This window comes from Chiloscyllium punctatum, chromosome 46 (genome assembly GCF_047496795.1).
Source record: "Chiloscyllium punctatum isolate Juve2018m chromosome 46, sChiPun1.3, whole genome shotgun sequence".
Classification (NCBI taxonomy): Eukaryota; Metazoa; Chordata; class Chondrichthyes; order Orectolobiformes; family Hemiscylliidae; genus Chiloscyllium; species Chiloscyllium punctatum.
Genome location: NC_092784.1, coordinates 53,617,833 through 53,632,835, shown reverse-complemented (window position 1 = coordinate 53,632,835; position 15,003 = coordinate 53,617,833). Strand labels below are relative to the sequence as shown.

General features: G+C 44.7%; 1 protein-coding gene across 7 annotated transcripts in view; it reads left to right on the top strand.

The window, feature by feature from the left end:
* Positions 1-15,003, top strand: part of nfixb (nuclear factor I/Xb) — a 437,817-nt gene that overhangs the window by 339,988 nt on the left and 82,826 nt on the right. For all 7 annotated transcript variants that reach the window (XM_072564242.1, XM_072564240.1, XM_072564239.1 and 4 more), the window contains 3 exons: positions 1,233-1,307; positions 5,452-5,572; positions 7,641-7,777. In XM_072564242.1, the coding sequence (XP_072420343.1) occupies positions 1,233-1,307; positions 5,452-5,572; positions 7,641-7,777 (333 nt within the window). The remainder of the gene's footprint in view (positions 1-1,232; positions 1,308-5,451; positions 5,573-7,640; positions 7,778-15,003) is intronic.

Below are 15,003 nucleotides of genomic sequence, written 5' to 3'. Positions count from 1 at the left end.
TTTCTAGAGATGCCTTATTCCCGTTTAAGCCTCTAAATTATGGGCAACCTTTTGACAAGAGCGAATTGGCAGATAAATTGTTTGATCGCGCAATTAGTCTGAGTGAAGACATGTGTCCTGTCAGCGTGACTCCTGAATGTTGTGGCAATTTTTCTTTGCCTCAAGGTGGTGAAGGTGGGGGGAAGGAAGAAAATGTGAGAATTGCTCGAACCAGGCATCTGTGAATCAGTTCTTGGGGGAGCTACAGGCAGACTTGATTGACAGTTCTGCACCTGACTAGGAATAAATACTTCACAATTCTGCATCACATTTAGTTTTCAGAGGTTCACACGAGTCGTTGCTACCAGGCTAAGGCCCAATGTAAAATCCTCAATGGGCTATCATTCCAGCGCCCAGAGAGAAAAGCAAGCATTCTGAATTCTGTCAATTTGATCATTTTGCTTCTGCATAATTTATTGTCAGGTATCAATCTCGATTGGAAAGTTTAACCTTCACTAAATGCTCTAGCTGTTTTCAGGCCAATTTAAAGAGTTTGGGAGTGTACAGTGGTATCACATACCATTACCGGTTTGGAGTGGTGTACTGTTTGTTCTGGGTCATACTTATCCAGATTGTTCATGCATTTGGCCTGGGTTTGGTTCGTAGCAGGTTGACTGTGCCCCAAATGGCAGATGGAGTCTTCCCTGGGTGAACATTGCACTCTTCATTAGTAGAGGTTCAGAGTGCGTCTAATAGTGTCCTTTCACCATGACCATAATTTGCTGATGCCAAATGTATCACTCAGTTTTAAAAAGTTAATCCATGGGTCTTTGGGCATTGCCGGCCTTATCTGCAAAACCCATATCTGGTGAATGAATGAGATAAAACTGAGGGATGGAGAATAGGAATTGTACCCTTGTGATTTCCTAACTTCCTTTACTCCACTACAAGTGGCTGTGCTTTCGGACACCTCTCCTGCTTTATGCTCACTGTCTATTTTTTTATTTGATATGCTCCAAAAATGGGACTGTTACTGTGATAAAGGCATTGGATAAATGTGAATAGTTATAGTGACAGAGCTCCAGTACCTCACTGGGTCACGCTGAACCCTGGAATGGGATAGTCCTGGTGTGGCCCTGACAAAGGGTGTAGCTAATGTTGAAGGTGGTGACCCCTCAGGACTGTCCTGTTGGGTGTCATTTTACTCCAGCCTTGTTTCATTTTCCAGTGACTTTCTTTTCTCTCCTCATCAGGGCATTTGAATTTCCAGGACTGTTTTATTACATCTGGAGTTTTTAGCGTTTCTGAACTTGTGAGAGTGTCGCAAAGTAAGTATTGATCAGTTTGATTTGGAGATTCTTGCATTTTGTTTTAACGGGTTTTTTTTATTGTGTTGAATTATCACAGTTTATTGGCACCTTACATAGGTGATGTGATAAAGGTACTGCAATATTAATTCTGAACCATCAGGTAACATGCTATCATGGTATAACCAATAAATCTGGAATGAAAGAGTTTAATAATGCTGAGTAAAAGGGAAGCGTACAAAATGGAGAATGCATAGGGACAGTGAGAGTAATGCAGGGATAGTGTGAGGGGTCATTCGATCTGTAGGTGGGTGACGGGATCAGAGGAGAGATTGGTTAGGTTAGACCTGTACTGATTGGAGATTAGATGAATGAGAGACAATGTTATTGAAGCAAGCAAGATTCTTGAGGACTTGACAGTGTAGATGCAGGGAAGTTGTTTCTCCTTGTGGAAGAGTGTAGGAGCAGCATGATCCCAGAGTAAGGGGTCACCCATTTGAAATGGAAATGAGGAGGAATTTCTTCCCTCTGAAAGTAGCAAAACTGTGGAATTCTTGAGCACAGAGCACTGTCAGGGTTGGCTTATTAGCTATATTCAAGACTGAAAATAAGTAGAAATTTTTTTATCAATAAGGGAAATCAAGGTGAGGGGGGAAGTAGCAGGAAGGTGGAGTTGAGAATGATTAAATCATTGAATGGTTGAGCAAACTTGATGGGCTGAATGGCCTCCTCTGCTCCTATGTCTTATAGTCTTATGGAAACAGGATGATGTTATATGTATGTTGGAATGTGAAGGTATGAAGTTACATAAGGAATAGCCGTAGGCCATTCAGCTCATCGAGCCTGCTTTATCTTTCCATAAGATCGTGGCTGATCTGACGTGGCCTTAAACACCACTTAACTGCCTGTTTCCCTGCTTTTTAACCAAAAATCTGTCTAAGCCCGTCTCAAATATATTCCTTGACTCAATCTCTAGAAGAGAGAGTTCTGAAGACTAAAGACCCTTTGAAAGAAAACAAACTCCACCCTCGTCTCCAGCCTAAAAGGGAAATCCCTTATTTTGGATACTTCTCCAAGGGGAATCATCCTCTCAACATCCAGTCTGTCAATCCCCCTCAGAATTTTATGTTTTAATAGGGTCAACTACTGCCCTCGACCCTTTAAATTCTAATCAGCAGAGGCCCAACCTCCTCAACCTTTCCTCTTGAGGTAGCATTCCCCCCCAATCTCAGAAACGGAGCACATGATGAATGAAGCCAACAATGTGGCATTTGGTGATTGCCATTTAAAAACTCAATTGGTTTTAAACTGCTTTAATCTTGCTTAGTGTAAAAAACGTGCACATGCATCTTTATTTGCGTTTCGGCCAGGGTTTGTTCCTGGGCCAGCAAATTGCTTCACTCGAAACATTTGACTCGACAAATCTGATCACTTCAATTGTGTTTTCTTTCTCCGCCAACTGTTGTGAAGCAAAAACAGGGGAATTATCTGATAGAGATCTGCTTGTTTGAGTGGTTAGGCCCAGAAACAGAGATTGGAGTTATACAGTTGTAACTAATTGAGAATTTGGGACGGACTGAGCGTGATGAGCACCTCCACATGGAAGAGCTGAGGCAAATTAGATAAGTGCAAATGGACAAGCACATAGGAGCAGCAGTGGGCCATCCAGCCGTTTGGGCCTGTTCCACCATGTGGTCAGATCAGGGCTGATCTGATTTTTATTTGAAGTTTGGAAATCAAGATTTACAATTGACAGAGTCCCACACTAAATCCAAGACCTTTGTGTTGAGCATTTGAAACAAAAGCATATCCAGTAACTTGCACAGTTACCCCCCAAGGGGCAGATCAGAGATGACGCAAGGAGTGACCTTTGACCAGGTTTCCTTGACCTGGGTCATCATGATTCTTGCCTTCGTCCCAGAGAGGAAGGAATAGAAAGATCTCCTGATTGGGATGAGATGGAGAGACAGAACCAGGCTCAAATGGAGGATAACAATAATAAGCACGTGCATTTGTATTGCGCCTTTAATGTGGTTAAATGTCATAGATCCATAGAGATCTATAGCACAGAAAAAGGCCTTCCATGTCTGTGCCAGTCAAAACAGCAACCTAACTATTCTAATCCCATTTACTACTTGGGTATCACAAGTGCACATTTAAATGTCTCAAGGCTCTTCACAAGGAGTTAACTAAATATTGTCTAACACAGCACCTAGAAAGCAACAAAGGTGACCAAGGCTTGGCCAAAGAAATAGGTTTTCAGGAGTGTCTTAAAGGAAGAGGGAGAGGTGCAGTGCTGTGTGAGGACGTAGGAGCAGGAGTAGGCCCCACAGCTCCTTGTGTCTGCTCCACCATTCGACAAGTTTATGGGTTGTGGCCTCAACTCCACCTTCCTGACTCACCCACTGTCCCCCATCTCCATCTTTGACTCTCTCGTTTATCGAAGACCTACCTCAGAATCCCAACAATGCAGAAAGAGACTATTTTAACTGATCGTGTCTGCACTAACTCTCCAAAGAGCATTACACCCACACCCACCCCATAACCCCACATTTTACCATAGCTAATCCAACTAACCTGCACATCTTTGGACTGTGGGAGGAAACCCACCCAGACATGGGGTGAATGTGAAAACTCTACACAGACAGCCACCTGAGGCTGCAATCAAACCCAGGTCCCTGATTCTGTGAGGTGGCAGTGCTAACCACCTGATATTGATAACATTAATGATCCAGCCTCCACTGCTCTTCGGGAGAAGACAATTTCTTGGACCAAAGACCCTCTTAGAGAAAAGAAAGTTCTGAAAAAAGAGACCTCTCTTTGTTAAACAGTATTGTCTCGTTCCACTCTCCCCTCTCAAGTGGGAACACCGGTTCAGCCAATGAGATCTCCTCCAGATGGTCTCTATTTTAGTAAAGTCAGCTCTCACTCTTTGAAACTCCAAGCCAACAGGCCCAGCCTGTCCAAACATACCTCAGAGGATAAACCTCTCCCTCCAGGAAGGGGTCGAGTGCTGGAGAGGTCGTGGGAGAGAAATCTCAAGTTTGAGGCTGAGGCAGCTGAAAATGCAGCCACCAACAGAGGAGTGACCAAAATCAGGGAAGGTGCTGGAGTTGGAGGAGGCTGGAAACCTGAGAGGGTGGTAGGAGATGGCTGTGATAGGGAGGGCCAAGGACATTGAGGGATGTGAAATCCATCCTCAGAAGACTAACGTTGAAGTGTTGCTGACCTGGGAGCTAGTGAAGCATAGGGATCTAGGGAGTGAGGAATCAAGGAGGCGTGAGGGATCGTGGGGCTGGGGATTGAGGGGACAATGGAATGTGGGGCAAGGGGATGAGGTATGAGGGGGCAAGGGATTAAGGGTGTAAGCAGTCAAGGCATTGAGGGGGTAAGAGGTTGAGGGGGTGAGAGGAGTTTTGGCACAAATTGGGAATAATTTCAGTGGAGATTTGGAAGATGTCATGGTTATGAGGGGAGGGCCAGGAGAGTGTTGGGATACTCACACCTCATGGTAAGAAAACGATGGACATGGGTAAGAGATGGATTGAAGCATTGTGGAGTCAGTGAGGTTTGCAGAGAAGGATCATGGTGATGGAGTCACTATGAGGGAGGTACCCTGAAGCAGATATCTAAAGTTACAAGTGGCCTGCTTACACCTTGACAGTAACAGGGAGAGCGAGAGCAAGGGGAAAGAGTGAGAGTGGAGGGCAGAGAGGGAGAGAGAGAGCGAAGGAGAGAGGGGTGGGGGTATAGGGAGGGGGAGAGAGGGAGAGAGAAGAAGTGGGGGGCGGAGAGAGAACTAGTAGGAGAGGGAGAGAGGGCAAGTGGGAGATGGGTAGAGAGCTAGCAGGAGACAGAGGTGGAGTGGGGGTGGGGGGGGGCAAGAGATGAAGGAGAGAGGAATGGGGTGGGGGGAGGGGGAGAGAGAGAGGGAGAGCGAAGGAGGGGGTAGAGAGGGAGAGAGAGAAGAAGTTGGAGGGAGAGAGCTAGCAGAATAGAGATGAAGACTGGGGGCAGAGAGGGAAGAGAGAAGGAGAGAGGTGTGGGGAGACAGAGAGAGGGAGCGAGAAAGTGAGAGGGAGGGAGGAAGGAACGGTGACAATTACAGGTCAGTGGTTGGGTTCTCCCCTGTTGACTCAATGTGATTCTTTGTTTTTGTTCTCAGCCCCAGTTGCTGCTGCCACAGGCCCCAGCTTCAATCTGGCTGACCTGGAGAGTCCAGGCTACTACAGCATTAACCAGGTTCCCCTGGGCAGGAGGACCATCACCACCCCACCCTCCACCAGGTAGGAGACTGGCAGCAACAGTTCTGAGTGGGAAATCCCAGGGGCTTGTCATTATTGCGGAAACAGTGGCCTGCTTTCTTCTGATCCAGTAGTGGCAAGGTCATGTTGTTGGATTTGTGATCCAGGGAAGTGGGCAAATAGCCTGAGACATAGGTTCAAATCCCACCATGTCAAGGAAGTGAAATTCAAATGATAAAGCTGTGTTGTAAAGCTGGTCTTACTAACACTGAAGAATTCCTGATGAATTGTCAACTCTCCTGCTCCTCGGATGCTGCTTAACCTGCTGTGCTTTTCCAGCACCACACTTTTTGACTCTCACTAACAGTGAGTGTGGTAACTGTCTTTGTAGAATCATACTGGACAGAAGAGGCCCTTCAAACCATTGAGTCTGCATCATCCACATTAATCCCACTTTCCAGCACTAGGCACATAGCCCTGGATGTTCTAAGATTTCAAGTGCTTATCCACATACTTTGTAAAGGTTGTGAGGATTCCTGCCTCCACAATTCTCCCAGGTAATGCATTCCAGATTCCCACTGCACTCTGGGTAAAAAAAAGACTTTCCTCAAATCCCCTCTAAAGGTCCCTCCCTTCACCTTAAAATAATGCCACCTCATTATTGACCCTGAGGGGTCAATTTGACAGCTGAGGGGAACAGCAGCTTCCTGTCCACCTTGACCATGTCCCTCATAATCTTATACCACTCAATTATTGTAAAAACCCCTTCTGGTTTATTAATGCCCTTTAAGGGAGGAAAACTGCCATCCTTACCTGGTCTGGCCTACATGTGACTCCAAGCCCGTAACTGCCCTTTGAAATGTTCAATTCAAGGGTGATTAGGAATAGGCAATAAACGTTCACATTTGTTGAAAGAAAGAAGAAACCTCCATGTGATTTTGTTTTTGTGTCAGTAAAGGTGACATCATTCTTACATTGGTACCAAGGACCAGGCTTGAATCTCAAACCCAAGCCAAAGCTGCCTGTAGCAATGGTTGCCACTGAAATGCATTAGCCTCCTTCAAAGGCTCAAGTGGTTACCTGACAGTTGAGTTTCACAACATGAGCTTCAGTTTAGGGAGGATTGCAAGCTCTGAGGTAGGCCCAGTCACATTGGAGCTCTGACCAACCAAATGAACAAACAACTGTAAGCTGGCTTTAAATTCTCTCATTTTGTTTCTACAAACTGTAGATGGGGCCTAAGTGGCTCAACCTCAAGCCCTGTCAATAGCAATAAAAATGGGAGGCCTTGAACGCTTTCAGAAAACTATGAATCTTCTCATTCGCCTCTCTACCCATTCCTTATGTGTGTTTCTTTTTCTTTATGGGATGTGGACATCACTGACGAGGCCAGCATTTAGTGGCCATCCCTAATTGCCCAGAGGGCAGTTAGGGGTCAACCCCATTGCTGTGGGTCTGGAGTCACATATAGGGGCCAAACTGGGTAGAGGATGGCAAATTTCCTTCCTAAAGTGAGTCACATGGGTTTTTAATGACAATTGGCACATAGTCACCATTAGACTAGCTTCCTTTTAATTGAATTTAAATCTCACCCATCAGCATTGGTGGGATTTGAACCAATGTCCTTAGAATATTAGGACTACAACTCCAGTGACGTTAGCACAGAGTTACTATCTTCCAATTGAACAATGTACTATCTTACAGGCCCAGTCCGACCTAGCCCTTCCCTTATGGATCTGCTCCCCAAGCCCATCTTTTTCCCCATTCGCATGTGTTACAAATGAGTCCTGGTGGAAAAATACTTGGGAGACCCCAGATCTTGGGATTCAGTACCTTTAGAAAAAGGCGTTTCTAATCCTCGGGAAAGCTGGCCACACAGCTAGGCTGAGAGGTTGGACCGAGGGTCTAGACCGAGGATCCAGGCCGAGGGTCTGGGCTGAGGGGCTCGGCTGAGAGGTTGGGCTGAGAGGCTGGGCTGAGGGTCTGGACCAAGAAGCTAGACTGAGAAACTAGGCCAAGGGGCTGGTCTGAGGAGCTGGGCAAAGAGGCTGGGCTTTGTGAGTATTTTATCACCACCACATTTTGAGTTGCAGCCCTTGCTTTTCCACAGCTCCACCAAGCGGCACAAATCCATCGAGGATAGTGAAATGGAGAGCCCGGTGGATGAAGTCTTTTACTCCAGTACAGGCCGATCCCCAGCTGCGGGCAGCAGTCAGAGTGGAGGATGGCCTAACGATGTCGACACCGGTAAGGCCTTCTATTGGATAGTGCCTTCTATTCAATCATTACTTCCTCATCGCCAGCTCTGTGTCCCAATTTCAGACAGTCTCCAAGGGGGTACTATCTACCAGTGATAGTCTACAATTGCCATTGACATTGACATATCCACAGTTGTTTTTAACAAAAGGCATATGGTTCTGGTGGGGGAGTGAATTAGGAGCAAATTGTTTCCTTTTCATAAAATCTTATTTTTGTACCTTTTAAACACTGCATGGGATTTGGGCTAGTTGGGACAGAACTCATTCCCATCCATTATAGCCCTTGAGAAGGTGGTGGTGAGCTGCCTTCTTGAACTGCTGAAGTCCATGTGCTGTGGGTAGACACACAATACCCTTCAGGAGGGAATTCCAGGATTTTGACCCAGCGATAGTGAAGGATCAGTAATATATTTCCAAGTCAGGATGGTGAGTGTCTTGGAGGGCAACCTGTAGGAGGTGGTAATCCCATGTATCTGCTGCTCTGGACCCCCCGGGTGAGAGTAGCTTCCTGTTTGTGTCAATGCCTTAAATTTATCATTACACTCCAGAGATTATACCTATTCAGATCGATACATCAACTTCATTATCTGTGGAGACAAATAGAAATCTAGTGGAGATGGCCTTAGCCCTCTAACTAGGAAAATATAAGAATGGTAAAATCATTCGAACATGGATAATACCCTTTGACCCATCTATTCTGGCCTCCCTAATGCCAATCCACTCTATATAAGGACCATAATGTAAAGGTGGGTTCACCATAATCTTACCATAATTCAAACAGTACAGAGAGAGAGAGATGACTGGCTAGAGGTTTAACCTGAGGATCACCATGCCTCAGGTGAGGGGAGAGGTTGAGAAAGCATAATATCCATGGGAACTAAACCCACACTGCTGGCGTTGCATTTCAAACCATCTCCTCAAACCAAGCACCAGCACAGATACAAAGGCAGAATATTATGGACTTTGAAAAGCTGACGCATAGACACAGAACACTGGAGAAATTCAGCAGGTCTGGCAGTGTCCATGGAGAGAGAAACAGTTAACGTTTAAGTCTGATATGACTCTTCCTCAGAACTCTCCTTCTTCAGTAGAAACCAAAGGATCACCATTAAGGTAACAGAAACCAACATGTAAATATAGTCAATATGCACAATGTGATAACTATCAATATTAATAAAGAGAGACATGTTTAAGTGTCTGGTGAAGACACTCCTCCTTTCCATGAATACTCTATCTGCAACGTGTCTATCCCGGCTGTTTTACACAGTGAACCTTTGTTTCTAGACATTTATTGATATTCATTCCTGTTTGCCCATGATATAAATGGAAAGTACAATGTGTCCCTGTTGGGTGATGTATGCATCCTGTCAGTTTCATTGGATCATTTTCAGATATGACGTGCCCTCAGCATCATAGCTCATGTTCTGTGATTCCAAGCTGAGTGCAGGATTGAGGTTGACATACAGGGTGCTACATTGTTTCAAGTCCCTCCTTTTGGATTGTACGTTAAACCCACTGCCCTCAAGGCAGGCATAAAGGACCCCATGACACTTGTTTTGAAGATGTTCCTGGATATTTATACCTCAGCCACCTTCACTAAAAAGAGAGTACCCAGTAACTAAGGCGGTACCATGTGCAGGATCTCCATGTGTGAAAATTGATTGTTGCGTGACCTTTGCGACAATACAGAATTCATATCTGCAAGTGACCTTGTTGGTTGCAAAGTGACAGTGGGAAATGTCCCAAGGCTGTGAAAGGTGCTAGCTAAGTGCAGGTTCTCCAATGTGGGTGTATGTATATACATGTGTGCCTGTTTGTTTGTCTGTAGGTCTGAGTATGAGTGTGCCTTTCTGTGTGTGTGTGTGTGTGTGTGTGTGCGGGGGGGGGGGGGGGGGGGGGCGGGGGTGGAGGTGAAAGGGGGGAATGTGTGGGTCTGTGTGTACCTACCTGTGTGTGGGACCAACTGTGGGTATGTGTAAGATTAGCTGTGTGGGTGTGTGCATCCATGTGTGTGTGTGTGTGTGTGTGTGTCTCTGTCTGTGTGGCTCTGTCTATCTGTGTGGGTGTGTATCTGTGTGTGTGTATGTATTTGGGTGTGTGTCAGTGTCTGTGTGTGTATGTGTGAGGTGTATGTGTGTGTCTGTGTGAGTCTGTGTGGATGTATGTGTTTGCGTGTGTGTCTGAGTGTGGAGCAAGTGTGTGGAGAGAGGGGAGCAAGGAAGCAAATAAATATGGGCACTCCATTCAGAAATGGAGCTCAGAACAACAAGACCACATTGTCTCGAGAAGAGGGATTGCTTACATTCCACTCTCACTATTTCCTTTTTTTAATTAAATGAGTCTGAGAGAGGGGAGAGAGAGAGAGAGAGAGAAAGAAAGAGAGAGAGAGAGAAGGCATTATCACAATCTGGAGCATTTTTCCAAACGTTCCTTGTGGCGAGGTAGAGAAAGAAAGAGAGAGAGTAAAAAAAAGCAGCCACAAAAAGCAGCTTGTTAGTTCAAGAATAAATCTGAAAAAAAAAGGTGAGGAGCTGCCAAAAAGATCGTGAGCAGCAGGAATACAGATGGATTCCTTCATTCATCACAAGGCCTGGCTTGTTTTCCAAATCTCTTTGTGTCGAATGTCTTTTAAATTAAAAAAAAAATCTGATTGGTCTCTCGCAACGAAAGACGTTGTAAATCAGAGTGCAGCGAATGTCCAGCAAGCCTGCTTCCTGCCCTTGTTATCCTGTTCGAGGCACCTCTTCCTTCAGGCCCCTCTGCCAAATCACTTTGAGGCAGCTCATTAACTAACGCCTCATTTGGAGCAGGGAAACCACATGGGAGGTCTCAAGGTGCAGCAAGGTTTTCACTAAATCTGGACTATCAGTGTGGGATGGTGCAGTGGTTGTGTCTCTATCCTTGGACCAGGAGGTCCAAGTTCAAGCCCCACCTGCTCTAGAGGTGTGTAATAACATCCCTGGGCTGGTTGATTAGAAAAATAAGTTGAATAAAAATAAATTAATGTCAGTTGTGGTGCAGTGGTAATGTCCCTACCTCTGAGCCAATAGGCCTGAGTTCAAGCCTGACCTGTTCCAGCGGTGTATTTCAACCCATCCAAACTGGTTGATTTCAAAATATCCCAGTCATTGTGAGACGTTTTTATGGCAAGGTAATAGTTTCCCACCCCTTAGGCAGGAGTGCTAGGTTCAAAGTCCTACCTGCCAGGAGGTGTGTCAGATTATTTCTGAACAGACTCACTTAAAATAACTGTCAAGTAATTCTACTGGAACAACTGAGGTGTCAGTCAAGTCACTTCCACAGTGTGGTACAATGCAACCTCAAAGCTGCAAGTTTAATTTCTGAGCGTGTCTGTGCACAGCAACATTCAGGGATCTGAGATCTCGGCGATGGAAACATTAAAAACATGTCAACTTGTGGCTCAGTACCTCGTTCTCTTATCGTGGGGTGGGGTCAGTTAGCTTGGATGTGCTGGTCTGGAATGGAGAGTGACACTAACAACGTGGGTTCAATTCCCATACCAGACGTGATTACCATGAAAGACTGTCCTTTTCAATGTGGCTATAGGTATTGATGGATATGTTCAAGACTGGGATCAACCTGTTGGTTAATATGAAGTAACTACATTGTGTAACCACACAGCTCTGGCTGTACCTTGGAACTAATCTATGTCATGGTTTGGGAGACCAACAGTAAGTAGCCATCGTCCACAATTGAGCATAGACATCCATCTCAATTGGAGGCAGAGCCTCCATGAACTATAAGAATGGCCAGAATGGGGAACTGAAACCCTGCTGGTGGCTTTATATAGCACCAGAGCATAGCTATTTCACCAACTAAACTAACCTGACCACAATACACCCCAGCCTCCTTCCCCAGAAGATCAGCAGTGGGGATGATGTATCAATACACATTCATTACACCCATTTTCTTTTAAGCCAACAATTCTGATCCCTCTCAATTAAAAGACCTGCATTTAAGTCTTGGTCTTTGGTCTTTGGTTGCAACATGTTTTGGGACCTCCTGTAAAACAGCAACATGATTGCCACATAGGAAACAGTGTTGGGCATGAGTGTTCGACATGGACTGGGGTTTTGAGATACAGGTTAGCCATGAACTGATGACACAGGATGTTGGGGCCAAATGGCCTCCTCCGGTTCCTATCACCAGCCAAAATGATTGGCTCTGAATTTTCTCAGTGCTGTCCTATTCTCAGCAGCAGAGTGGAGCAAACTCTGTAAAAACCGGCCTTTTGTGGGTATATTGCTCTCTGCTCCTATCGATGTGTTTGGGCTCATGATGGACTGCCCAGGATGAGACAAGGTCTGTCTTCAACCTTCACCTTCTTTCTAATCCAGTTTATCACATATTCAAGCTAGATGCTGCAACCCATGGTGTTTATCCATCAGGCTCTAATCATCACTGTCATATCAATGAAAGACTATTCCATGAGAAGGATAAGACTGAAGTTTGCTCAACCTTGAATGGACTGGATGGAGGAGATAGGGACAAACTATTCCCATTGGTAAAAGGATCAAGAATGAAAGAGTGTAGATTTAAAGTAATTTGCAAAAGAAGCAAGGGTGAAATGAGAAAACAATCTTTTTCCCTTAGTGATTGGTTAGAGTCTAAAATGCACGTTGTGTTGGAGGCAGGTCCAATTGAAGCATGAAAGGGCACTGGATAATAATGCACAGGAGTATGGGGAGAAAACGGGAGATTAGGAATAGGAAATGATGCTCAATTGAAGAGCCAATACAGGTTCAATCTGGACTTCTGTGATTCCACCTAGTGCTAGCTGCTTTCCTCCACATGCTTCTCTGCACACGTTACTAACATTCTAGACTTCAGGCTCCTGCCTGGCTCAATGTGTGTCTCTCTTCCTCCCTTAACTCCACCCACACTGTGCTATTTAAACACAGTGAGAAGCAGCTCTGCGACATCTTCACAAGATGGACCCAGGGTCTGAAAGCCCTTACACAACTGGTGGGGGAGACGCTATCTGGTAATTGGAAATACAGGATGAGAAAGGAGGAAACTCACATCATATATCTTCACATCATTGTAGAAGATGTGAAGCCAAAACCATATGATTCATAGGAGAGAGTGCTGCCTCCTGAATTATATTGGCACTGAAAACATGAAGGGAGTCCTGATTTAAAAGTAAATTGTGGGGAAAAGCTGAGAAATGGTGATCTCGTTCGTGCTGTCCTTCCTTCGTTGACCTGCATAAAGTTTCCTTATCTTGCTCCATCTTTATGTCTACCTTGGATGACCCAGTTTGGCCCCACTCTGACATAACATTACAGTGCTCATGCAGATTGTCAGCAAAGTCCTTTCGCTGAATTAGATGGGAAAAATGCACTGTGGGCAGTGGGTCATTTAAATAATTGAATGGAAAATCATATTCCAAGGCTATGCACCCCAGTGCACGTAACCTTCATCTATTTCAGTGTTACAAGGTCATTCAGTATGTCCAGGAGAATAGGAAACAGTCAAGGGTTGTTGTGTGTAGTGACTTTACAAACACATTTTTCAATGTGATATTGATGTTGCTCTGAGCAATGCCTGGAGGAGCCCATAGCCCAGACTGATCAGATTAGAGGTTTCCGGGATTAACTGGAGTCATTCTCCAAGCTGGTCTTCTACATACGCCCAATGCCGCACTCTGCTTCACCATTGTTGTCTACGGTTTGCAAGCTGCGCTGGATCATAGGGTCCAGAAAAACTCACATTTCTATGGTGCCTTCCATTACAGGATGGCACGTTGCCACCAGTGAAGTGCAAACCCTATTGTAACATGAGAAACTGAGAGATAACTCATGCACAGCAAGCTCCCATAATCTGTGAGATAGACAAGAAGGAGGCATTCGCCCTATCATTTCCATGCTGCTTCAACTGGAGTTGCCTACCCCAATCCCATTTCCTTTACCCGACAACTTCCGATACATTTTCCTTTGGAGAGCCTTGTCTGATTCCCTGTACATGAGGTTTTGCTATCTGAATTGTCTGTGACAAAGAACTCCTATCACTTGCTGCACGAAAGCATTTTTTAAAAACTTTCCCTGTTATTCTTCAATGAGAAGGTGAAAAATAGGGCTAAGATAGGCTTTCACTTGTCTTCAACACCGATTTGCATTCAACCCCGATCTATGACCATCTGGTGACTTCTGTTTCATAGGTTAAATAATGTTGGAGAACCAGCCTTTTTTGTTTTCAAGGAAGTTTTCCTTTCCCTGTTTTTGTTCTGCAGCAAGACTCAGAGCCTTTACCGTGGTAACAGAAAATTGGTTTTAAGGTGCACTTGGGGCTGCATCTGTATTTGGCTGTGGTTTATGCCAAAACAAAATGCTCATCGCCTTTTAAACTCACAATATAATTCATAGCATTCACTCATTGTTTTCCATTAGAAAAGTATGGTTACAACTTACTGGGTGAGTGCACTGGCAATCAAGCCCTGCTATTTCCATAGTTGTCACCAAAGTTAAAAGAAGTTATCAAAATACTCAAAAGTCCCCAGTTTACCTGACTGATAGACTCAGGTTATTATAAAACATGGACTGTATTGGTGGAGGGTTGTAACCTTACTCTGGGACAAGAGTCCTGAATTTAAGTGCCACTTTGCTGCAAAGGTGTGTAATAAAGTCTTTGAATGGGTTGATTAGAAAAGTTCGAGTAAAAATCTCACAACACCAGGTTATAGTCCAACAGGTTCATTTGGAAGCACTAGCTTTCGGAGCGCTGCTCCTTCATCAGGTAACTAGTGGGGCAGGATCATAAGACAACTGATCCTATTCCACTAGTTACCTGATGAAGGAGCAGCACTGTAAAAACTAGTGCTTCCAAATGAACATGTTGGACTATAACCTGGTGTTGTGAGATTTTTAACTTTGTCCACCCCAGTCCAACACCAGCACCTCCACATCAGAATAGATCCAACCACTGGTAAACAAATATGAACTGTTGACATCTACTTCAACTAACTAAGACTCTACTCCCCTCTATATTCCCCTACATGCACATACAGACAGACACAGGCAAGCAATAAAAAAAATTGGTATGATGGATGGAGGTGATAAAATTTTCAATCAAAGAGTTCAAGGTATCAGTCCTTAGGATTCGATAAATGTGAGCCTAGCTAGAAACACCAACATCCTGGAAATGGATATTTTTTAAAAAGAAAAGGTGCAATTGCACTCAAATTTATTCAGAGAA